We start from the raw sequence: 25,512 nt of genomic DNA on the forward strand, positions 1-25,512 counted from the left end.
GGTCTAAGAAGCCAGTTCCAAGAGAGCCAGGACTGTTACATAGAGAAACTCTATGTCTTGAAAAACCAAAAAAAGAATCATGAGTGAGCTACACTGAGCCACAGGGGGTAGGTGCCTGTCCCATGGCTACCGAACCAATGGCTATGGTGGAGTGCCGGGGAATGCTGCTTAGCAACTCTACTGATCACTTCTTGCCTCTCCCCATCACTTTCTCTTTGAAACTGATCAGTACTCACTAGAAGGGCAAAGAAATTCTCAGGAAGTACAGTTCACTTTATTCTTGCCCTGTTCACAACATGTTCTAGATTAGGTGGTCAAATCCCTTCTTTTATTCTCAGTGGTCCAATCAGAGCCTACATCCTTGCCCACAAAGATGCCATCCAGCTTTGGAGAACACTGATGGGACCCACCAGAGTATTTCGAGCACGCCACATGGCCCCAGATTCAATTCGTGGGAGTTTGGGCCTCACTGACACACGAAACACTACCCATGGTTCAGGTGAGTCTAAACCTCTTGTCCACAGCCACAAATGAGGAAGGATGTCTTGGGGTGATGAGTAAGCCATGTGGGGAGATTGACAGCCAGTGGTCCCTCCATTGAGCTTTGTTGCATATATTTCTGCCCTGTTATAACTGTCTCAGCCATGTGGCCTGTGAGCTTTCTTTATTTACTCCAGTACTGAGTGGTTCAGGGTTCTGAACCTGATGTTGACTGCCTTGCCTGCCTCTACCCTACATTCTCTGTGATAACTCTTCTCTTTCTTTTGTTTTGTTTTGTTTTGTTTTGTTTTTTCTTTTTCTTTTTTTTTTTTTTTTTGAGACAGGGTTTCTCTGTGTAGCTTTGCGCCTTTTCCTGGATCTCGCTCTGTAGACCAGGCTGGGGCCTCGAACTCACAAAGATCCACCTGCCTCTGCCTCCCGAGTGCTGGGATTAAAGGCGTGCGCCACCACCGCCCGGCTTTGTTTTGTTTTGAGACATGGTCTTGTTTGGTTTCCTAATCTGGTCCCAATCTTGCAGTCCTCCTGCCTCAACCTCCTAAGTAGTTCTTCTCTCCCTTTCCTCTCCTCATAGACTCTGTGGTTTCCGCCAGCAGAGAGATTGCAGCTTTCTTCCCTGACTTCAGTGAACAGCGCTGGTATGAAGAGGAGGAACCGCAGCTGCGCCGTGGTCCTGTGCGCTACAGTCCAGAGGAGGGCATCCACTGTGCAGCTGAAACAGGAGGCCCAAAACCAGCCTAGTAAAATCCTGTCAGTCTCTGATGGGGATTCATGGGCTGAAGGCACTGTCTCTGCCGGACCCCATCACCTGCCCAAAGACCTAGCACATCACTGCCCAGCTGCTGTAATCTAGCTCTATCTACCTCTTCTATGGAATATTCATGGGTATTAAGGAAGGATGGTGACTCCTCTTTTTATGTGCGTTGGGGGCGGGAGGGCAGTTGAGACAGGTTTCTCTGTGTAACAGCTCTGGCCGTCCCAGAACTTGCTTTGTGACCAGGCTGGCCTTGAACTCACAGAGATTTGCCTGCCTCTGCCTCCCAAATGCTAGGATTAAAGGCATGTGCCACTACCGCCCAGCTGGTGACTTCTCTTTTTGCAAAGAAATGTCATCCTTCCTCCTGAAGGAGCCGGCCTGTGGACTAGCCAGGAAAATGCAGTGACTGTGTAACTAACATTTGATCTGGCCATCTGGCTTCTTTAATAAACTCTGTGTTACTGAATCCTCCAGGCTGGCAGCACTGCTGTACAAGCTTTTCCTGTCCTTCATTGGAGTTGTGGCCTCTGCCCTGAAGCCAGGTTTCTGTGCTAACTGAAGAGAGAATCATGTAAGAATCTCTCAGTGGGTTGACTATGTAGCACATAAATGCACCCATTCACTGAGTTGAGTGTGGACTCAAAACCATGCTGTGCACTTAGGCACAGGGCTGTGTCCTGGAGGAAGATATTGTTGTTGATTTTTTTTACTCTTTTTGGGGGGGCCCACCACCCAGCTCCCAAATAAATCACACACAGAGCCTTATTCTTAATTATGAACGCCTAGCCTTAGCTTGGCTTAGTTTCTAGCCAGCTTTCCTTAACTTAAATTATCCCGTCTATCTTTTGCCTCTGGGCTTTTCCCATTCTCTAACTTTTGTAAATCTTATTCTTACTCCATGGCTTGCTGTGTAGCTGGGTATCTGGCCCCTGAAGTCCTCCTCCTCCTCTTCTGGCTGCTAGCTCTTAGATCCCTCTTCCCAGATTTCTCCTTCTATTTATACTGATATATATATAGATAGATAGATAGATAGATAGATAGATAGATAGATATAGCATATATATAGCATATATATATATATGCCTGCCAGCCCCTCCTGTCCTTTCTCCTACCTTGCTATTGGCCAGTTCTTTATTAGACCATCAGGTGTTTTACACAGACACAGTAACACAGCTTCACATACAAGAAATGAAAAACAATTTTTTCTTTTTGAGCTGAGGATCGAACCCAGGGCCTTGTGCTTGCTAGGCAAGCGCTCTATCACTGAGCTAAATCCCCAACCCGAAAAAACAATTAAAAAAAAAAATATGAGGGGTTAGAGCTGAAGAGATGGCTCAGAGAGAGCTTAGGAGCACTGACTGCTTTTCCAGAGGACCTGGATTTGGTTCCCAGCACCTACATGGCAGCTCACAACCATCTGTAACTCCAGTACCAGGGGATCTGATGCCTTATTCTGACCCAGGCACACATGTAGTACAGACATTCAAGCAGAGAAAACACCCATATGCATAAATTTTAATTTAAAAAGTTTAAAATACATTGATTGAGTTGGTCATGGTGGCACCTTTAATCCCAGCACTGGGGAGGAATACGAAGGAGGATCTCTGAGTTCAAGGCCAGCCTGGTCTACATAGTGAGACCTTGTTTAAAAACAAAACAAAAAACATATCTGGAAGCATCAGGTAGGAGAGTGTACAAAGTGGGAATCTGCTGTGGCCTCAGACATTATCTGATGACATTATCAGCCTTTGGAAACTAGAGGTCTATTTGACATTCCAAAAACTATTTTACCTGACAGTCATACAGATGTTAGGTCAAACACATAGGTAAGCAATAAATGGATGTCTAGGGGCCAGAGAAATGGATCAATGGCTAAGGGCACTTGCTGCCAGGCAGTGATAGCACATGCTTTTAATCCCAGCACTTGGGATGCAGAGGCAAACTGATCTTTGTGAGTCCCAGGACAGCCAGAGCTACAGAGCAACCCTGTCCCCCCCAAAAACAAAACAAAACAAAACAAAAAACAAGCACTTGCTATTCTTGCAGAGGACCCTAAATTTAGTTCCCAGCACTCACATCTGGCAACTCACAACTGCCTGTAACTCTAGTTCAGGGGATCTGACACCTCTTCTGGCCTTTGCAGGTACCAGCAGGACATAATGCACATATATATATATTCAGGTACACAAACACACACAAAATAAATAGTTCTTTGTTTTTTCCTTATCTTTTTGTTGTTGTTTGCTTTATATATATTTTAAGATTTATTTATTTATTATGTATACAGCATGTATGACTGCAGGCCAGAAGAAGGCACTAGATCTTGATACAGGTGGTTGTGAGCCACCATGTGGTTGCTGGGAATTGAACTCAGGACCTCTGGAAGAGCAGTCAGTGCTCTTAACCTCTGAGCCATCTCTCCAGCCCCTGTTGTTTGCTTTTCAAGCTAGGGTTTCACTGTGTAGCCCTGGCTGTCCTGCAATTTGCTCTGCAGACCAGGCTGGCTTTGAACTCAGAGAGACCTGCTTGCCCATGCCTCCAGAGTGCTGGGATTAAAAGAGTGTACCACCACTGCCCGGCTAATATTATATATATATATATATATACATATATATCTATGTATATGTATGTATGTATATATATATTAAATGGACCTCTTGCCCTGCTGCCTTACATATACCTTCTGATGGGATAGCTGCCTTCCTTTTTGTCTCAAACGCCCCACACACACACAGAATACAAAAGTGATGACTCACACGTGCGCAGAGCACGGCCGTGATGGCTCGCACGTGCTCAGAGCACGGCCGTGATGGTTCACACGCTCAGAGCACGGCCGTGATGATGGCTCGCACATGCGCAGAGCACGGCCGTGATGATGGCTCGCACGTGCGCAGAGCACGGCCGTGATGATGGCTCGCACGTGCGCAGAGAGCCTGCAGGGTTAAAGACTAAAAGAAGACGAAAGCCATTGAGAAGTTTCCTTCACCAAATTTATTATTTTTGGAATCCAGAAACAGGCCAAGGCAGGCCTACTTTTCCGCCTCAGGTGCAGTTTTCCCAAAAAAATGTGCAATTTTCTGGCCAATTTTCTTAATCTTTTCTCCAATCTTCTGCCCACCTTTTCGGAGGAGTCCAGCGATCTGGGCAATTTTCTTAAACTTCTGGGGCTGTGTCCCAGGCTGTGTACCAGGAAGAGAAGGGTTCCTTGTGAGGCTGGTCCCAGGGCACCCGAGGTCCTCCCCATCTGGACCACACTCAGGGATACTCCCAGAGCCTCTGGGCCCTAGTTCAGCCTTTGGGACATTGTAGTTGGATCCCTAACCCAATAAAAGATGAGAACACTGGGGCCTTGGAATGGCAAGAGGCTCCCTGGGGTCTGAGAGTGTACCCTGGAGGATGCTGTGAGCATCAGCAGGACTCAGTAGGGCGTGCTAACACCCAGGTGGTGAGGTCCTCAGCCTGAGAGTCTTCATTCCTAACAAGTTCCAGATTAAAAAAAAAAAAAAAAAAAAAAAAACAACTTTTTTTTTTTTTTTTTGAGCTAAGCCTTCACATGTACCCACGTCTGGCCTGGCACTCATGTAGGTAAGGCTGGCCTAGAACCCATGGAGAGCCTCCTTTCCTCTGCCTCCCAAGAGCCAGACTTGGAAGTCACTGCTCTAAAGGGTGACAACAGAACCAGTGGTGGAGTTGAAGTTCAGGCACAAGGAGGACCAAGGGGATGGGTAGGAATAGGGAGCAACTGGTCCATAGGGTAATCCATGTCCCATCCTCACATCATTCCCTGCATCCCACTCACCCCTTTACAGTTGATGTCAAAAGAATCTGTGTCCTGGCTCAGGGTGACTGTCCCCATACACTGCTTCACCAGCTGAGAAGAGAAAGTTCAAGGTCAAACTAGAACCCATTTGCCATAGCCCCCAAAACCCTAGCCCACTAGATGGAAAGATTCCCTCGGGACTCCTTGTTTAGTTCCCCAGGAGGCACCCACCAGTCACCCCAGCCCTCTGGCTTACCCCATTTTCCTTGAAGTTACATTGCTCAGGGAGCTGCTGCAATGCCTTGTCACACACGGTCTCCTTCACTCTGAACCTCACATACTTTGGGGTATCTGGGTCCTCATCCTGGTCATGGGAAAAAGTGGGGAGACTAGTCTCAGGCCCATCCTCAGCTTCAAGATCACTCTTCCTGACAGCCACTAACAGAGTGGCCTTCCTACATTACAAGCTAGGTGCTGAAACAGGACCTCGTGCTGGGGTCCAGAGGGGAAGAGAAAATGAGCCCCTTCCTTCCTCCCGCACATACAGGGAGTAGGAACAGCCCCCAGCCAGCTGAAATGAAGAGCACGTCCCCACCCCACCCCCTTCTGGAACCGGGGAGGGAATCGGGCACATCCTTAGGGACCTCAAGGCTAGGCACAATCCTTCTTTGGATATGGAAAAAAAACTCAGAGCAAAGGAAGCCAATTCCTGGGGCCAACGATTCCACCCTGTCCCTGGAATGGAGGCCCCATGCATCACTAGAATAGGGTTGAGGGCACTCTGCCAAGGCAGGTATTCCAAAGCTGAAAGCTATCAATCTGGAAAGAGACAGATCTAGGGAGTGTCCTGAGAACAGGAGAGACCCACTAAAAGGGGAAGAGGCCTTGGATTAGAGCCTGCTCTTCTGCAACCTCACCCCTGGGGGCTGAGAATCCAGGTCCAGGAGGCGGTAGAGATTGGTGTCTGAGGACTGCCGGTTGAACTCATCCACAGCACGGAGCACAGCCTCCCTGTAGCTGCGGGTCTGGGAGATGGCTAAAGGCAGCATCAGGCCCAGCAGCAGAAGCAGTGATAGTGACCATCGCAGGGAAGGGTTGTCCCTCTGGGTGTGCATGGTCCCCAAGACTGCCTCCTCCAGGCCACTTGAGCCTCCTTTATGCTCAGCCTCAACCTGATGCAGAAGCCCAAGCAGAACCCTCCTGACCCTTCCTGCACTGGCTGCCTGCCAGGGTGTGGGCTGGGGCTTGCTTCAGAGTCTTGTTGCCTCATGAGGCTATGGGCAGTGAGTGAAGCAGGCCTGGCATGCCAAATGAAGAAATCATTTCCCCATCTTCCTGAGATGGCTTTGGCTTCTCCCAGGCCCCAGGGGGACTGGCCTATCCAGTATTGCTCAATGGGGTAAAAATCTCAAGAAAGGAAGAGCCAATGAAGATCCTAAGTGTGTCTACTCTTTGGGAATGATTCTGGATTTAGTGTCCGTTGCTAAATCTCCAGCTCTAGGCACTGTCTGACTCAGTGGACATTTGGCCTTTGATGATAAGTGACAGTGGTCGCCCCACCCAGAGACCCAGCCTCCCAAGGAAGAAGTTTCCCCTGCCATTCAAGACCACAACATTATCTTCTTTGACAGTTGAAGGGTTTGGAAGCACAGGGCCAAGAGGCGGTGAGGCTGGCAACCAGGCCCTGCCAGGTGAAGCCATCCACGGCATGGACCATGGATTCCTAGACACATCACTAGGTCCAGCAGCAGCAGGAACGACACCCTCTCCTGGATCCTTCTCAGCTGCCTTTCTCAAGATAAAAATGTCCCTATCCTCCCGCAGATGTGGCCTTAGCCCAAGCCCACAAAAGGCCGTCTACACTAACTGAGTCGGCATTTCCACTTTCTCTCACACTTAAGCCTTTTCTGGGTTTGGTGACCACCCTGGCATGAAGGCTTAGGTCTCCCTCTGTCCCCTGGAACAGTCCCTGTCCTATCATCCTTGCTTTGCCTCTTGCCTACGTCTCCTCCAAGGGCTGTTTTCTTAACATTGAGGGCTTGAGGGTTGCATCCAGGGCTGATTCTGTGCCAGGATTCAGGCCTTCCTTGCAATAGCACCCCTCAGAACCTAAGTTACAATGACTAGGCATTACACGGTCTGTATCTCCGAGCTCCTGATTCCTATAAATGCCAGGTATGGAGGCTCATGCCTATGATTTTAACACCTCAGAGGCTGAAGCAGGAAGACTACTATGAGCTCAAAGCAAACTGGGGTTACTAAGTGAGACCCTATCTCGAAAACCCCAAAAAAGAAAAAGAAATGGGGACTGGCGAGTAGTCATCGTCTTGCCTATAGCATACAAAGCCCTGGCACCACAGCACCACTTAACCTGTTCACACTGGTGCAAGCCGGTAATCACAGCACTTAGAAAATGGAGGCAGGAGGGTCAGAAGTTCAAGGTCATCCTTAGCTACAACAATTCTGAGGCCAACTTGAGATGCATGAAGGCCTGCCTCAAAAATAAATAAATAAATAAATAAATAAATAAATAAATAAATAAATATTAGCATTTAAAAGAAATACGTGTCTGTGTGAATGTATGCCACATCAACGTGGGTGCCTGAAGAAGCCAGAAGGCAATGGATCCCTTGGAGCTGGAGTTACAGGTGATCATGAGCTCCTCTAGTTGTTACTGGGAACACTATTCAGAAGAACATCAAGTGCTCTTAACCACTGAAACATCTTTCCAATTCAACATTATTATTTTTTAAGCCAAAAGAAAAACGATTCCCAAGGACCCTTTCATCTGATTGCTGAGTACCCACTGCATGAGTCCTGATCTCGAAGCAGAAAGAACCCAATTATTCCTTCCTTCTCCTGGGACACTCCCCTCTCACCTCCCACACCATCACCCTGCTTTTCTCCACTTTTTCCTCCTATGAGTTGCTACCAAAGTCCCTAGATTTCATCTCCCCTAGGTTGCTCCCCTAACCACACTCCACCCTCCGCACAACTGTCCGGGGACTCCCTGGAATCACTGGGATGGCCACTTCAACCCCCTACTTTCAGCAGCCCACAACCCTCTATCCCACATCAGAGCCTGCATCCTCTTTCCCCCACAGCACTCATCATAGTCCCCTGCACATCCAGACGCCAGAAGGCCACACACACCAGCACTGACTCACTGAGCCTCTGTCCCAACATGGTGTTTTGGGGGTTCTATTGTGGCTGTTTTTGTTTGTTGTTTTTGGTTTGTATGTGAGGTAATCCAAAATGATTGAACTACTAATGTTAAATTATGTTAAGACTGTGCTACTTCCATTAAGGCTTTTAGTTTACATTTGGCCTCAACGTAGTTGAAACATTAGGCTGGTCATTTTATTTTATTATTTTGAGACAGGGTCTTATGTAGCCCAGGTTGGCCTAAAACTCTATATGTAGCAGCCAAAGATAACCCTGAACTCCTGATTCTCCTGCCTTCAAACTCCAAAATGCTGCTGTTACAGGCATTTGCCGTCACACTAGCTTTTTGTTTGTTTGTCTTGTTTTAATTAGTGTGTGCATGTGTGCATGCATGTGTGCACTTACTTGTGTGTGTGTGTGTGTGTGTGTGTGTCCACCTCCTAAGTGCTGGGATTACAGATAGGTACAACCACATCCTGCTTAGCTTGGTTGATTATACTTCCTGTTGGGAAGACACACAATCTTCATCCCCAAATGTCAAGTGCATACAAAGCAACGAGCCACTGTGAAATAAGAGTAACAGGGGCCAGGGAGATGAGTCAGTGGGTACACAGTGCACACAACAAGCTCTCTCACTTGACGGCATACACACACACAGAGGAAATAAAATTTTGGGTTGTTTTGTTTTGTTTTTTGAGATAGGGTTTCTCTGTGTAGCCCTGACTATCCTCCAACTCACAGTGATCCACCTGCCTCTGCCTCCCGAGTGCTGGAATTAAAGGTGTGCGCCACCACTGCCTGGTGAAATACATGTATTTTAAAAATCCCAGCACTCAGCAGGGAGTGGTGGTGCATATCTTTAATCCCAGCACTAAGGAGGCAGAGGCAGGTGGATCTCCAGGCCAGTCTGGTCTACAGAGTGAGTTCCAGGACAGCCACCGAAACACAGAAAAACCCAGTCTTGAAAAACTAAGGAAAAAAAAGGTCTCAGCCAGGCATGGTGGCACACACCTTTCATCCCAGCGTTCAGTAGGCAGAGGCAGGCAGATCTTTGTGAGTTCATGTATAGAGTTCTAGGCCACCCAGAATTACAAGGTAAGACTTTTCTCAAAATACAAAAACAAAACCAAAAAAATTTTAAAGCAACAATAGTTACTGCAAATTAGGCCTTGTGGCCGAATACAGTTAGGATTGCTTTTCACATTTACAGGCACAGTATACGTCCACCATTTAACATGTCAAACAAATACTACATGTGAGACAAAAATGCCAAAACTAAAGAGTCTATGCTTGTATGTTTAGAATGTAATAATGTATATACATAATACAAATATGCACATGCATTAGCCAGTAGGGGACTCACAGTGGGTATCCACAGCCGAAAATGTCTGAAATGATTCACAAAAATTGTTCAATCATTTAAAGATGTTTTTATAACTTTTAAGTGTGTGTGCGTGCATGAGTGTGTACGTGTGAATACATGCATGTGAGTGCAGTTTCCCTTGAAGGTCAGAGGCACTGGATGCCCCTGGAGCTGGAATTAACAGGTGGTTGTGAGCCGCCTGACATGGATGCTGGGAATCAAACTTGGGTCTCCGGCGAGAGCAGTATGTGCTCTTTATCACTGAGCAATTCCTCCAGCCCCTGTTAAATCATTTTTTTAACAGTCTGAAAACACACTTTCTTCTTATAGACCCCCACTATGCACACAACTATAAACATCACTTTATTAAACAAAAAAGGTAAATGTGAGGAAAATTTAAACATGCAGGCATTTTATTTCTCAACTGTAATTAAAGGTGACTTCTTTAAAGAATTATGACCTGTCCTGGATAGTCGTGTTATCAACCTGTTACCTCTGAAAGTGGGAACCTTAACTAAATGATTGCCGGTGGATTATTAGCCTGTGGGCTCCTCTGTGAGGCACTTGATTGCCAGTTATGTACAAGAGGCAGCCCACAGAGGGCAGTGCTATCCCTGGGCAGGTGGGCCTGCACTCTAAGAAAGGTGGATAAACGGGAGCCTGGGAAAGGCCAGGAGACATCACTCCTCCATGGTCCCTGCTTCATGTTCCTGCCTAGAGTTCCTGCCCTGGCGTCTGTCCGTCCATGACAGACTGTTAACTGTAAGATGAAATCAACTCTTCCCTCCCCAATTGCTTTTGGTTGTGGTGTTTATCACAGCAACAATAACAAAACTAGAACATTATTCATTTGACATATTTTTTGAAAAGTTTAAAAAACTGATTTTTTGTTTGTTTGTTTGTTTTTTAAGACAAGGTTTCTCTGTGTAGTTTTGGTGCCTGTTCTGGATCTTGCTATGTAGACCAGGCTGGCCTCGAACTCACAGAGATCCACCTGCCTCTGCCTCCCAAGTGCTGGGATTAAAGGCTGTGCTACCACCGCCCAGCAAAAAACTGACTTTTTTCATTTTTTTAGTAATAAAGTTTGTAAGTGAAAAAAGATGTAACAATAAACATACTTCTTTCATCTAAAAAAGGTTAGCCAGGCGGTGGTGGCACACACCTTTAGTCCTAGCACTCAGGGGTGGGAGGGGGTGGGCAGAGGCAGGTGGATCTCAGTGAGTTTGAGGCCAGCCTGGTCTGCTGAGTGAGTTCCAGGACAGCCAGGGCAGTTACACAGAGGAAGAAGTTAAAGAGACAGAAAGGTGTGTCAATCAAAACACATTTTGTACCTTACAATTATACTGAGTATACATTGAAAAAATATTATCGTCTGCCAGGATGACTCAGCAGGTAAAGGTGCTTGCTTCCAAGCCTGATGATCTGAGTTCAATCCCTGGAACTCACATGGTGGATGGAAAGAGCTGACTCCTGCAAGCAATTGTCTTCTCACTTCCACACATACTGTGACTTCCACACATACTGTGGCATGCATGGGCATATGCACACACAAAATAAATAAATCTAATAAAAATTATTTTTAAAACTTATTTATTTTTATTTTATGTGTGTGAGTGATTGTCTACACACATACACATACACACACACACACACACACACACACACACAGGAATGCACACACATGTGCCCCACATGCATACCTGATGCAGAAAAGGGAATCACGTTCCCTGGAACTAGGTTACAGACAATTGTGATCTGCTATGTAGGTACTGGAAACTGGACCTGGGTCATCTGCAAGAACAGTATGCGCTCTTAACTGCTGAGCCATCTCTCCAGCCCCATAAAAAGTTTAAAAAAAAATCAGTGTGCTGGAGAGATGGCTCAGCAGTTAAGAGCACTGGTTGCTCTTCAAGAGGACTCGGGTTCAGTTCCTAGCACCCACATGGCAGCTCACAACTACGTGTAACTCCAGTTCCAGGGGATCAGGTGACCTCTTCCATGGGCACTGCATGGTGCACTGACATACATGGTACATACATATACATACAAGCAGGCAAAATACCCACACAGTTAAAAAAAATCACAGGGCCAGCAAGATGTCTTATCAGGGAAGACACTTTGACTAGAGTTCAATCCCCAGGACCCTGATGGGAAGAAAGAAATAACTCCCAACAGTTGTCCTCTGACCTCTACACTTACACCATAGCACACATGGACACATGTAGACACACACACACACACACACACACACACACACACACACACACACACAAATATTCAAATAAATTAATTAATGTAGTTTTCCTTTGCTTGTTTGTTTTGTATTTTTGTTTTTCAAGACAGGGTTTCTCTGTGCAACAGTCCTGCTATCTTGGAACTCACTCTGTAGACCAGACTGGCCTTGAACTCACTTCACCTTGTGAGTTCCGACAGACTGGCCTTGATCTACCTACCTCTCCTTCCCCAATGCTGGGATTAAAGGTGTGCACCATCACTTTGAGGCTAATGTAGTTTTTTTTTTTTTTTTTTTTCCGAGACAGGGTTTCTCTGTGCAGCTTTGTGCCTTTCCTGGGACTCACTTGGTAGCCCAGGCTGGCCTCGAACTCACAGAGATCCACCTGCCTCTGCCTCCCGAGTGCTGGGATTAAAGGTGTGTGCCACCACCACCCGGCTGGCTAATGTAGTTTTAAAATTACAATAAACTACAAGTATCAGAGAAACAGTTATCTAGAGCATCAAGGCAGGAGCTCTTTGGATTTTCTCTAAAGCTTTTAAAAGTGACAGTACTGTACTCTCCCCCACAATGTATAGGGAGTATTAAAGCATACAGTACATAGCTAGGCGAGAGGATGGGCCACAGCAATGGAGGGGTCTAGAGACAGACCATGAGGCAGATTCTGGTTCCAGCTCCTCAGTGAACTGACCCACGTGCCTGCAAGGCCTGAAATAACTCTTGGCTTCAGAGGCTGTGGGACTCTTAGGGGCTTGGACAGGACACCTTGGAGGGTGGCAGCTTGAGTGAAAGCTGCTGATTGCACACTCTGCCCTGGGGGGTGAAGGAGAAGTGGGCTTCTGTGCAACCTGGTTTCATAGTGCAGGATTGCTCCAGTCACCTCTTGGTCAAGCAGGCCTTGCACATCGGGCCCCTCATAGCAGCAGAGAAAGGAACAATCCCCAAGGACATCAGGCTGGACTACATAGTGGGTTCAAAGACTCCAGGGGTACAGAGTAAGACTCACTGTCCTGGGGGGGAAAAAACCAGAAAGATGTTTTTCCCTGGGGTCGGGGCTCAGCTGGCAGAGTGCTAGCTTAGCACAGTTAAGCCAAAACCGCACACACTGATCAAGGCCATACAGCTCTCTAATCTCAGCACACACTCAGGAAGCAGAAGGTCAGGAGTTTTAAGACCAGCCTCAGCTACACAGCAAATTCAAGATCAACCTGGGCTACATAGAAAACACCCCACCCTGCCCTACCCCCACAAAAAAAGAGAAAAGAAAGAAAAGACTCTTAAATAAGGGAACATATCAAGATAACCAAGGTTTATTTCTGGCACTACTATGTCAGTGGTGGAGAACTTGACTAGCAGGCACAGAGCCCTGAGTTCAATCGCAGCTCTTAAAAAACAGCAACTCAGCTGGGCGGTGGTGGCTCATGCCTTTAATCCCAGCACCGGGAGGCAGAGGCAGGCTGATCTTTGTGAGTTCAAGGACAGCCTGGTCTAAAAAGCGAGTTCCAGGAAAGGCGTAAAGCTACACAGAGAAACCCTGTCTCGAAAAACCAAAAAAACACAAAAATAAACCAAAACAAAAAAACAGCAACTCTTGAGACCTTCCTTGATGCCACAGGGTGCACTGGGCCTAACCAACACCAACTGGTTCTTCAAGGACTGGGAGTCTGTCCAAACCACATGAGGGAGCTCTTCTCAACATCCTTCAGAAGTCCTGCTGGGAACGGGGGACAACTGTGGTCGTCCCAGTCTTCCTGTTAAGCCCTCTCTTCACCCTACGAGGAACCATTAGTGGAAAAGAATGCCATGCTGTCTCCTGCTCCCCAGTGCTGGCTGCTGGCTGATGAACCCGGCCTGCACAGTTCCAGCTTCAGAAGCCCAGTAGCCACCTCAGGCCAGGTCTTAACCAAAGCATGTGTAAGTCACAGGCCTGGGCCTTCCTTCACTCACCAACAGGAAATGCCAGTTGCCCTCTGGAAGAGGAAAAGCTGGGTGGAGTGTGGGGTAGGAAAGGGATGGGCCTTGGGAAGCTTTGGGTACCAGATACCTAACTGCCCAAAGGAGATGCTTGGAGTAAGTCTCCAGAATGGTTATCTACTCTCTGGGGACAAGAACGCCTTGTGGTCCCTCAGATTAGTGCCAATGCTGATAGAACCTAGCCAAGTATGTATGTTCAGAACACCATTCAGCCATAATTCAGATGCATCCATCTATCCCCAGACCACATAACCTGGCCAAAAAGAGATTCACAAGGAGTCAAAAAGCTGGTGACATGGCACTTACCACTAAGCCTGATAACCTTTGTGAAAGGAGAGAACAGACTCCAGAAGGTAGTTCTCTAACCTCTACACGTGCCCTTTGCTGAGCACACACACACACACACACACACACACAAACTGAATTTAAAAATAATTTTAGGCAAGGCATGATGGTGCACACCTTTAATCCCAGCACTCCAGAGACAGCGTTAGGGGGATCGTTGAGTTTGAGGCCAGCCTGGTCTACAGAGCGAGTTCTAGGACAGCAGAGCTATACAGTGAGACCCCGTCTCAAAACAAGCAAACAAGTGTAATCAGAAAAACAAGGAAAACCATTCACTGGAATGGCTGAGAGGGCACTGGTCAGGTAAACTCACTGGATAATAACAAGGCTGAGACCACTGGAGCCTCTGCCCAGATTGGCCCTCAGAGTTACTGTTGAGAGCGCCTAGAGGACACTTTTCCTGGAGGCAACTGGACACGTGGCTCCAGGTGGCCATGATCGCCACTTAAAGGGCCTCAAGCTAAGGAAGTACTCATGCTAGCCAACACCCTTTCAGTATGGGCCTAATCCAGTTCTTAAGTTTCTGACCACACACACACACACACACACACACACACACACACACACACACAGGCACAGGCACGCGCGCGCGCACACACACACACACGCACAGGCACAGGCATGCGCACACACATACACACTCAGCCGAGGCCAGGCACAAGTCCATCCTGCTTCACAACTCCATGAGAAGAACAGGGGGCTGAATCGGATGAGCAGGAACTTCTCAGACCATGCTCCCTGTAGCAGCGTTCTCTGTGTAAAGTGTGCATCACTCAGGAAGTCTGAGTACCTCCCTTGCTGTCTCTCAGCCTCTCACACACACAGCTCATTACAGAGCCTGAGGAACGCCACAGAAAGGGACTCTGTTTCCCCTGATTAGGCCCTGGTTTTCTCAAATCTGCCCCTTTCCACAAAACAGGCCTAGAAGACTGCAAAGGGCCCAGCCTCAGTTCCCTCTGAGGAAGGCCCTGCTCCAGAATACAAAGGGGCAGGTCATGGGACTGTGACTCCCACCTCACCTTGCCACCCCCTTTCCCTCCCACAAAGCACCTCACCTAATGTGGACATTTGTCAACTAGCTATGGGAAGATGAAGAAAGAGAGGAGGGACCAGGGGACAGGAGGGAGCCCCAGGAAACCATGTCACCCACCAAGGCCCAAGGATTGAGAAAGGCAAGGGCACAGTGGAGACATCACGGAGCCCAGTTTCCTGTCCAGCTCCTCCTTGTCCCCAACACATATTTCCCCTCTTCTAAGTGGGGCAGGGGTGTAGCACTCAAAAGAGGTCATAAGACTGTGCTTAGCTGCTTCCCAGGACTTCCAACTTTTAGGAGAACCCCCGAAAACTCAGCCCTTGGTGGGTGTAGTTATACCCTGTCATCTCAGCACTCAGGAGCCAAAGTCATGATCGTCGTAAGTTGGGAGGCTAGCCTCATCTACATAGCAAGATCCTGTTTTGGAAATGCATGAGGAAAGGAGAAAAAGAGAAGAGAAAGAGGAGGGAAGGGAATCGGAAGGGAGGGAGGAAAAGAAAAGGAACGGAGCTCTGTGAGACAGTCTTCCCCTTTTTTCAGAACCTACATGGCTCCCTATCGGCCAGTGGCCTCCATTCCCTGTCACCTCCCCCAGAATGTCCACTGCTGAACACTAACTTTACTGTAGGATACATGAGTAGAGTGTCACAACCTCCATACTTAGGTTAACACGAGGCAGGTAGGGGACATTGAGGATCAGCAAGAGAGTATACTGTGTTTAGACTATTTTTTTCATGACTAGGAATTGAACTCAGAGCTTCACCCATGCTAGGCAAGGGCAGACTTCTGAAAAGCATACACACTATATGTCTGTTCTCTCTTGCTAGCACCTTGAATGGGTGGACTACGACAAAACTGAGATCAGCAGTGGTCAAGATGCTGCCATATAAGATAAATGGCCAGAAGAAATTAACAGTATAGCTGCAGCCGGGCGGTGGTGGCGCTCACCTTTAATCCCAGCACTCGGGACTCAGAGTCAGGTGGATCTCTGTGAATTAGAGGCCAGCCTGGTCTACAGAGCTAGTTCCAGGATAGCCAGGGCTACATACACAGAGAAACCATGTCTTGAAAAACCAAACCAAACCAAACAAAAAACCAATACAGCTGTGGGGTTCCTAGCCCTGAGCATGTCCCTCCCTGGAATGGGATCTGAACTCAGATCCCAGGAATTGGTATACATTTATTTTCCCACACATGCATTTAGCTTTCAGCCCAAGACTTTCTAACTACAGCTCAATTCTTGACCAAATATTCGCCAGAGGGAAACAAGCGCCCTCTTGTGGTCGGCCTGGGTCTAGAGGAAAAGACCTCAATCTCAGAAGAGAAACGGGGCTTAAGGATGAACCAATTCATCTCATCACTCAAAAACTTTCCCAGTCTGCTTTCCCAAGGAAGAGAGAGGAAGGGTAAGGGCGCTGTAGAGGGCTTTATAAACCCACTGCCTCCAGGATAATATTCATACATCTGGTCCTCATTCACTACACAAACATCTCTCCTGGTTCTATAAGCCAGGCTTTAGGCTACTGCTGGTCATGTTGCCCCAAAGGAGCACCTAGCTGTCTTCTCCCCTAAGCCCGATTCCCACCCTGGAGAAGCTAAAGGGCTCTCTCTAGTATGTCCTCTCTAAAAGCTCATTTTTATTCCTTTGGGAGCAACTGGAAAAACATAAAATCTGGAGAGTGGTGCTGTGGGAACAATGCTAAGCAGATGTCTCTGGCAGGAAGTGGTCAGCTGTTCCAATGCTTCTAATGGTGGCTGCCGATGAAGTAAGACCAGGCCTGCAAACTGCCTGCTGAATTCAACAGATGAAGGCCCCTGGAGAACGTGACAAAAAGCTCTTTCCATGCAGTGGAGAGAGCGAATGTGTGACTAGATTGGGCTCAAGAGGAAATGAGGTAACTCAGAGAGACAACTGAGGAGAGGGTGTCCTGAGGACTGAGCCTGTGAGCATGCCCTCCGTTCCTGAGCCATGCACCCAGCCATGGAGAAATAAAGTTGAAAGGGGAGTAGTGTCAGGAGAAGGTAAGGCTCTGTTGTTGCTTTTTGAGACAGGGTTTCTCTGTGTAGCCCTGGCTGTCCTGGAACTGGATCTGTAGACCAGGCTGCCTCTGCCTCCCCAGTGCTGGGCTGTGTGCCACCACACAGAGGTGGTTTTTACTGTTGTTGTTTGGGTTTGGCTTTTTGCATTGGGGATGGAAAGTGTCTTGGACACGCTAAACACTTGTACTCTACCACTGGGCTGCACCCCAACCCTTGCTTTAAAAATTATAACATTTCATTTCAATGAAATATGCCAGACAGGGGCTGAGAGAAGCCTCAGCAGTTAAGAGCACAAATTGCTCTTACAGAGGACCCAAGTTTGGCTCCAGCAGAACTGCCGGCACCTTCAGCTCCAAAGGATCTGACACCCTCTTCCAGCCTCTGTGGGCACCTGCACTAACATGCGCGCGCACACACACACACACACACACACACACACACACACACACACAATTTAAAATAATAAAATGTGGCTGGGAGCGGTGGCACACACACTTTTAAATCCCAGCACTTGGGAGGCAGAGGCAGATGGATCTCTGAGTTTGAGGCTAGCCTGGTCTACAAAGCAAGTTCCAAGACAGCCAGGGGTACACAGAGAAACCCTGTCACAAAATAAAGAAAGAAACAAATAATAAAATAACAATTAATAATAATGAAAAATCTAATCTCAGAATTTATTTTTTATTTTATGTGTATGAGTGTTTTATCTGCATGCACATACCTGCACCACATGCAAGCTTAGGGAACAGAGAGATCAGAAGAGGGAGCTGGAGTTACAGATGGTTACCAGCACCCATGTGGGTTCAGGGAACCTAACCTGGGTCCTCAGCAAGGGCAGTAAGTGCTCTTAGCTGCTGAGCCATCTCTCTATCCCCAGTAAAATAAATCTTTAAGGGAAAAAATATGCCAGTCAGGCCCAGGCCTAGGAGCACAAGCTTCTGTAATTTCAGCTGCTCAGAAAGTGGAAGCTGGAAAGGGCCAGCCAAGGCAATTTAACAAAACCCTGTTTCAAAACAAAACGTGACAAGAGGGCTGGGGACAGAGCTCAGCAGCAGAGCTTCTGCCCTGCACTCACTGCCAGGTATGTTCAACCATCAGGGCCTGCGGCCCAGACAGCCACACTCGGCCCCAGACAGCTAAGAATGTAGCCCCACACAAAATCATAAACTTAACTTAAAACATTAGGATTTGTTCGTTCGTTTGTTTTTCGAGGCAAGATTTCTCTGTGTAGCCCTAGCTGTCCTGGAACTCACCCTGTAGACCAGGCTGGCCTCTGTGGTGGGACTAAAGGCAAGTGCTAAAATGATTTTTTTTTAGACTAGATTGTGCAGTTTTCAACTAAGAACTTTGTAAATAACATCGTAGTATTCCAACTATCAGAAAGTTGCACGTGTTTACTATGTTCTAAACTCAATCCCAAGTTTGTTTGTTTTGTTTTTTTTTTCTTTGTTTTTTTTTTTTTTTTTTTTTGGTTTTTCGAGACAGGGTTTCTTTGTGTAGCTTTGCGCCTCTCCTGGAACTCACTTGGTAGCCCAGGCTGGCCTCGAACTCACAGAGATCTGCCTGGCTCTGCCTCCCGAGTGCTGGGATTAAAGGCGTGCGCCACCACCGCCCGGCCCAAGTTTGTTTTTTAAAAGCCATTCACACAAGATATCGAGCAGGGGCTGGAGAGATGGCTCAGAGGTTAAGAGCACTGACTGCTCTTCCAGAGGTCCTGAGTTCAATTCCCAGCAACCACATGATGGCTCACAACCATCTGTAATGAGATCTGGTGCCTTCTTCTGGCCTGCAGTCATACATGCTGTATACATAATAAATAAATAAATCTTAAAAAAAATTGTGAGCAAATCATATACATAAAGCTCAATCAACTCCCACAATGTGAAGAAACTCAAATAACCAGATCAGCAGAATGTGGGGATGAGACATGGCTCAATGGTTAAGAGGACTGGCTGCCCTTCCATAGGACCCAGGTTCAATTCCCAGCACCCACTTGGCAGCTCACAACCATCTGTAACTCCTGTTCCAGGGGATCTGACACCCTCTTCTGACCTCAGCAGGTACCAGGCATGATGTGGTGTACAGATACACATACATGCAAAATACTCAAGACACATAAAACATAAAGTTATTTAAAAAGAAAAGGTGGGGGAGAAGAAAAGAAAAAAAAACAGCATGTCAGAATGTATTTGGGAAAGAAAGGCAGATAGAAGCAGATAGAATCATTGCGAGTTCCAGACCATCGTGGTCTACATAGCAAGTAGCAAGTTCCACGCCAGCCAGAGATACACAGTGAAACCCTGTCTCAGAAAAAATTAACATAATAAATAAATAAATAAATAATAATAATAAATAAATAAATAAATAAATAATAAATAAATAAATAAAAGTTGGGTTGGATATAGTTCAGACGGTACTGCAAAAATCACATGTGCTATACTCAAGAGGTAGAGGAGGAGGATGTCACCCTTAAATAGGCAGGGAGTTCAGGGCCAGCTTGAGCTAGATACCTTGTCTCTAAAAGAGAAAGGAAAAAAAGGGGGGGGGCAGGTAGGATGGTTCAGCAGGTAAAGGTTTTACCACCAAGGCTGACAACCTGAGTCTGATCCTCAGGACACACATGATGGAAGGAGAGAATTCACTTCCAGAAGGTATCCTGATTCCACATGCAGAGTGACAGACATGTGTTAACCTCCACAACAAAAGGAATAGATGAATAAAGAAATAAATGTAAGAGGAAGGCAGGCATGGAGGGAGAGACGAAGAGAGGAAGGAAGGAAGGGAAGAAGGAGGGAGGGAGGGAGGGAAGGAAGGGAGGGAGGAAGGCAGGCAGGCAGGCAGGCAGGCCAAGGAAACCTCCCCTCAAAGGCTCTAGGGCCTCTTCCTCCTGTTCTGAGGCCTCAGGCTCAGGACCGCCCAGCTGGGCTAGCCAGCTCCTGGCTCCTCAGACTTCTCCTTTCCCCAAGCCCACAGCAATCTGATGCTGTTATCTCCATCTCCACACCCTTTGCTGACAAGTCCTGCCAAACGCCTTATCAGACCTAAGCCCTTCAAGAACTGTCTCTTTCTCCCACCTGGGTCCCTCACAGCCACTCCCAGCAGCAACTCCTTACCTCTCGGCAGAGCCACATTCCTTCACCTGCAGGCAGCCTTGGGTGTGCCTCTCCTTAGAGAGGTCCCCTGCCCCCAAATGACCGTTTTCTAGGAATTCATACCTTCCAGCTTCAGCATCTTCAGTCTCTAGGGAGTCATCCTTCCCTCCCCACGGGCCTCTCCTTTTGCCTTTCTTTCTGGTCCCTAACATCCCTCCACAAAAGGCAACCATTATGATGGTGAGAATTCCATTACTCTAAGGACGCTTCTGAGAAAGATGGGAAAAGCCTTTAATCCCAGCACTCAGGAGGCAGAGGCAGGCAGATCTGTGAGTCTGAGGCCAGCCTGGGCTACTACATGCAAGCTCCAGCCAAGCCAGAACCACATAGTGGGATGGTTAGCTGCAGTGGCCTCCATTGATTCAAACCACTTAATTATATATATCTCTTGCCTTCTATTTAAGTTTTTCTGAGATTGTATTCACTTTTATCTTATGTGTCTGTGTGTTTGCCTAATGTATACGGGTATTACAACTCCTGCCTGAGTCTAAAGTTATGGACGGTAGTGAGCTGCCATGTGGGTATTGGGATATGAACCCAAATCATTTGGAAGAGCAATCAGTGCTCTTAACCACTGAGCCATCTCTCTACCCGCTTACCCTTTATTTAGACCTAAAGCCCAGTGGGACATGGTGACTCATACATGGTGTAATCCCAGTTCTCTGAGACTGAGGCATAGGATTGCTAGAGTTTGAAGCCTGGGCTACAGAGGACAAGACTCATGGCTTCTTCATTTTCAAGCTGAATTTGTTCCAGTAAGCACCAGACAGAGCTGGGCAGAGTTCAGTGGCAGAACACTGAACTCTCTATGGTTTTAATCCCAGCACCGCCAAGAAAAAAACAAGTTCTAAATATCTGTTGAATAAGTGAATGAATGAATGAATGAACCGGCAGGACTGTTGAAACAAGTATTCAACTACACAGCTCTGGAGAGGACAGAAAGTTTTCAGAACTATAATGGAGGAAATATTTAAAATGGTGAGTAGAGTATCTGATGTGGGGGAGGGTCCTACAGAGGCCTAGTGAACTATGAGAGCAGAGAGAGCTCCAGGCCCCGGGTTTCTGGAGAAAGAGGGGCTTCTTAGTGCTGGGGGACTGTGAGCCAAAGAGGAGAGAAAGCTGGAGAGGAAGTTAGTTACTGCGAAATAACCTGTTAGGCTGTTAGTCCATGACTGGGCATAGTGGTTGATACTTAAAATCTCTAGCACTTTGGGAGGAGGACCATGAATTTGAGGCCAGCCTGGTGAAATCCTGTCTCAAAACAAAACAAACATATGTGTGTGTGCATCCACACATTCTAGCTTCAGAAGTTTTATTTAGTCCTCCCCCCCCCCCCAATTGTGTATTACATATTGTATGAATAAACCATTTACTGAATTTTTTTTTTTTTTTTAGTTTTTTTCAAGACAGGGTTTCTCTGTGTAGCCCTGCCTGTCCTGAAACTCACTCTATAGACCAGGCTAGCCTTGAACTCTGAGACACGCCCCTGCCTCTGCCTCCTGAGTCCTGGGATTAAAGGCTTGCAACACCATGCCGGCTGAAAAAAAATATTTTTAAACTACCTTTGAAATAAACACTTAGGAACTGCTTTTTGCTAAAAAAGCATTGACTCCTCTTGAGTCTAAAAGGTACTTAAAGCTGAATGAGAGCCTAGCATTTCTACCTCATTTTATGCCTGTACAGACAAATCACTGTCCTTCCTCTTCCTCTGGAGACACCCTCGATTCCTGGAACAGCAGAACTTCACAGGGCAGACCCCTACACACAAATGCCAAGAGAAAGGCCATTCTCCAGGAGAGTGGGACTACCCTGGAGCAGAAGCAATCATCTTTCAGACTGGTCCCTCAGGGATGCTAGTGATGGCAGAGTAGTAATTTGCAGGATGCCCGACAGTGATGGGCAAGACCACATCTTGATCAGGACTGCTTAATTATGCATCCTTGCCCTCTATTTAAACCTAAAGCGCATGTCAGTACCCTAAGACAGACTTGAGGTCTGTGGACTCCTATTTCTTCTTCCCAGCTTAGCCATACTGAATAAATCTCTGCATTTTAGTGTCTCTTTGTTTGGCTCACTGAGACACTGGAGACAAAGTGTGGCTCATGGTTCTGCCCTAAAAACTCTAGTTACCTTTTTTGTGTTTTTTGTTTTTTGACACAAGCTGGTCTTGGATTTGAGATTTCCATGCCTCAGTTTTTGAAAAACTGGAGTTGCAAGCATGCACCTGGTAAATTTCATTTTATTTTAAATTTATTTATGTGTATGAAGGTTTTGTGTACATGTGTATATGTACAGGCATGGCTGGTGCCCACAGAAGTCAGAAGAGGGTGTCTGATCCCCAGGAACTGGAAGTAGAGATGGTTGTAAGACCCCATGTGGGTGCTCAGAACCAAACCCTGATCCTCTACAAGAGCAACAAGTCTCTCTAGGCCCTTATTTTATTTTTTCAGACAGGACTCATTGTAGCCCAGGCTAGCCTTGAACTTGCTATGTAGCTAAGGATGACTTCTGATCCTCCTGCCTCTACCTCACAAATCCTGGGATTACAGACATATACCCTAAAACCATGCCTGGTTTTATGTGGTCCTGGGAACTGAAACCAGGAACCATCCTACCAGCTGAGCTTCATCTTAAGCCCACTAGTAAAATGTTTTGTTTGTTTTAAAATAGGGTCTCACTATGTAGCCTTGGCTGGCCTGGAACTCATTATGTAGACCAAGCTGGCCTCAAACTCATAGAGACTTGACTGTTTCTGCCTCGAGAGTACTATGACTAAAGGAAAGGCTTGTGCTACCACTCCTGGAAAAAGTGGTTGATAACTATTATTTTCTATAACTTCAGTCATTTCAAAACATATGAAAGCTTGTACTTTTTACCTGCCTTTTTCTCCTTCCTTCTCTCTCTCTCTCTCTCTCTCTCTCTCTCTCTCTCTCTCTCTCTCTCTCTCTCATTTTTTTGAGACAATGTCTCACTATGTATCTCTGGCTGTCCTGGAACTTGATAATGTAGACCAGGCTGCCCTTGAACTCACAGAAATCCACCTGCCTCTGCCTCCTGAATGCTGGGATTAAGGGTGTTTGCCCAGCTCATTTGTTTTTGTTTTTTGTTTGTTTGTTTTTAAGACGACAGGGTTTCTCTGTGTAGCCTTGGCTGTCCTGGAACTCACTCTGTAGACCAGGCTGGCCTCAAACTCACAGAAATCCACCTGCCTCTCTGTGCCTTCATTTGTTTTTTGAGACAGGGTCTTAGGTAGCCCCAGATGAGCCTAGAATTCAAAAGTGTAGCTGGGATTACTGAGGCCAGACAAACCCCTGCTTTTTAATCCCTGGTTAGATTACAGTTAGAAAGACCAATCGGGGGGAGTCAGTGCTCAGAGGGCCACTTGAACCCAGCCAGCAATCTGAAGAGGAGGAGAGGGAAGGCCTGCTTCCTGCCTTGCACCAGGAGGGGCAGGAAGTTTAGAAAGAGTATTCATTTCCATTAAGTTAAGCAGAGTTGTGGATGCCAGTGAACAGCTCCAGAGCAAGAGTCCTACTGGCGAGAAGAATGTTGTAAGAGTTCCAGGAACTGGCCTGGCAGTGGTGGCTCACACCCCCAGCACTTGGGAGGCAGAGGACAGCCAGAGCTGCTATACAGCGTATACAGAGAAACCCTGTCTCAAAAAAGAAAAAAAAAAAGAGCTCTGTGAACTAAGGGAGAGACCAGAAGTAGTGGGGACATACTGGTAAGCCTATGAAAGAACACAGGACTTCCACTAGAAAATGCTGGCATCCCAGAGTGGGCACTTAACAAAGAGGAGAGGAACCAGTTTCCAGAAGGTCACACTGGAGTGCAACATCTGACAAGGCTGATTGACTCCAAGGATGGCAGAGCTAGACCATGGCAAGTCTAGAGTCACATTATCTTGGGCTCTCTTTAACCCTCTAAATAGCTATTTACTGCCCACCTCTGTATTTGACACAGGCACAACTACCGGGTAAAACCCACTCTGGAATGTGCACACAGACTCCTTGCTTCCATCAGCCCAAAGGCTAAGAATGTCATTAGATAAGGGGCTGGAGACCTGGCTCAGTGGTTAAGAGGGCACTGGAAGCCTATACAGAGATTATCTGCTTTGCTGTTTCCACCAATATTATATTTTGTTTTAAGACAAGATATCAGCTGGGGTGGTAGTGGTGGTGGTGGTGGTGGTGGTGGTGCACACCTTTAATCCCAGCACTCGGGAGGCAGAGGCAGGTGGATCTCGGCAAGTTCGAGGCCAGCCTGGTCTACAGAGTTCCAGGACAGCCAGGATTATACAGAGAAATCCAGTGTCAAAGAAGCAAAAACAAAACAAAACAAAAAACCAGAACAAACAAACAAAAAACCCAGTAACTTTAGACATTAACACATTTCTAGTTTCCTACTAGGTAAAGTAGATTACTAGTTCCCTCATATGGAATATGGTAACAGTTACCTAGGTTACTTTTTAGGGACTTGAAGGTCATCCATGGTTATATAGTGAATTTGAAGCCAGACGAGATCCTGTCTTAAAAAATGAACAAGCTGGGGCTGGAGAGATGGCTCAGCAGTTAAGAGCACTTGCTGTTCTTCCAGAGATCCTGAGTTCGATTCCCAGCAACCATATGGTGGGTCACAACCCTCTACAGTGGGATCTGATATCCTCTTCCATCATAAAGACATATATGCAGATACAGCACTCATATACAAAGTTAAAATCTTTTTTTAAAAAAAGAACAAGCAAAAGCCCCCAAACTGTAACTCAGGGTTAACTTGACTTAACCTTGGCTTCTGCTTCTCTTCTTCCTCCCTCCAATGCTGACGACAACCTGCAGCTGCCATGAGGGAAACACAAAATAGGAGTGGGGGAGACAGTGGGACTTTACTAACCTGGCTCTATCTCATCACCCACAGCGGGGGACATAGGGATTTCCTTGTGGGGGAGGCGGAGAGCACTGAGCTACGGTATGTAGATCAGGCTGGCTCATTATCCTCTTACCTCTGCCATGTCCAGCTGATTTGCGAATGAAATTCCTTCTCCATTCTTTTGTTTGGTTTTTGGTACTTGGTACTCCATATAGATTTTAGGACTGCTTTTTTCTAGTTCTGTGAAAAATGTCATTGGAACATTCATGAGAATTGCTTTGAATCTGTACTAAGTAAGATAGCCATTTTGGTGTGTGTGTGTGTGT

General features: G+C 46.8%; 2 protein-coding genes across 4 annotated transcripts in view; one reads left to right on the forward strand and one right to left on the reverse strand.

Annotated features, from left to right (window-relative positions):
* The window catches only part of Nme6 (NME/NM23 nucleoside diphosphate kinase 6), a 9,571-nt gene extending 7,850 nt beyond the window's left edge, over positions 1-1,721 (forward strand). Inside the window, exons 4-5 of one of the 2 annotated variants that reach the window (XM_059268722.1) lie at positions 311-499; positions 1,073-1,721. In XM_059268722.1, coding sequence (XP_059124705.1) covers positions 311-499; positions 1,073-1,239 — 356 coding nt within the window. In that variant the 3' untranslated portion in view covers positions 1,240-1,721. Of the gene's footprint in view, positions 1-310; positions 500-1,072 lie in introns of those variants that run through there. The other variant, XM_059268723.1, reaches the window with a different exon arrangement.
* Positions 1,722-4,223: 2,502 nt separating this feature from the next.
* Camp (cathelicidin antimicrobial peptide) lies at positions 4,224-25,491 on the reverse strand. 2 transcript variants are annotated; one of them, XM_059268728.1, is made up of 4 exons: positions 25,320-25,491; positions 5,272-5,379; positions 5,055-5,126; positions 4,224-4,434 (listed from the first exon to the last, which is right to left on the reverse strand). In XM_059268728.1, the coding sequence occupies exons 1-4, from the start codon at positions 25,452-25,454 to the stop codon at positions 4,285-4,287; spliced, it is 465 nt and encodes a 154-aa protein (XP_059124711.1). In that variant the 5' UTR covers positions 25,455-25,491; the 3' UTR covers positions 4,224-4,284. The 2 variants fall into 2 exon arrangements, with proteins under 2 accessions (XP_059124711.1, XP_059124712.1); XM_059268729.1 differs by lacking the exon at positions 25,320-25,491 and adding an exon at positions 5,933-6,709.
* Positions 25,492-25,512: the final 21 nt, after the last annotated feature.

This window comes from Peromyscus eremicus, chromosome 7, assembly GCF_949786415.1.
Source record: "Peromyscus eremicus chromosome 7, PerEre_H2_v1, whole genome shotgun sequence".
NCBI classification, from domain to species: Eukaryota; Metazoa; Chordata; class Mammalia; order Rodentia; family Cricetidae; genus Peromyscus; species Peromyscus eremicus.

Coding starts and splice junctions, on each gene's coding strand:
- Camp (XM_059268729.1), bottom strand. CDS start 6,130: ATGCACACCCAGAGGGACAACCCTTCCCTGCGATGGTCACTATCACTG. Junction 5,380..5,932: donor TGGATTCTCAGCCCCCAGGG/GTGAGGTTGCAG, acceptor TCCCATGACCAG/GATGAGGACCCAGATACCCC. Junction 5,127..5,271: donor GTAACTTCAAGGAAAATGGG/GTAAGCCAGAGG, acceptor TTCTCTTCTCAG/CTGGTGAAGCAGTGTATGGG.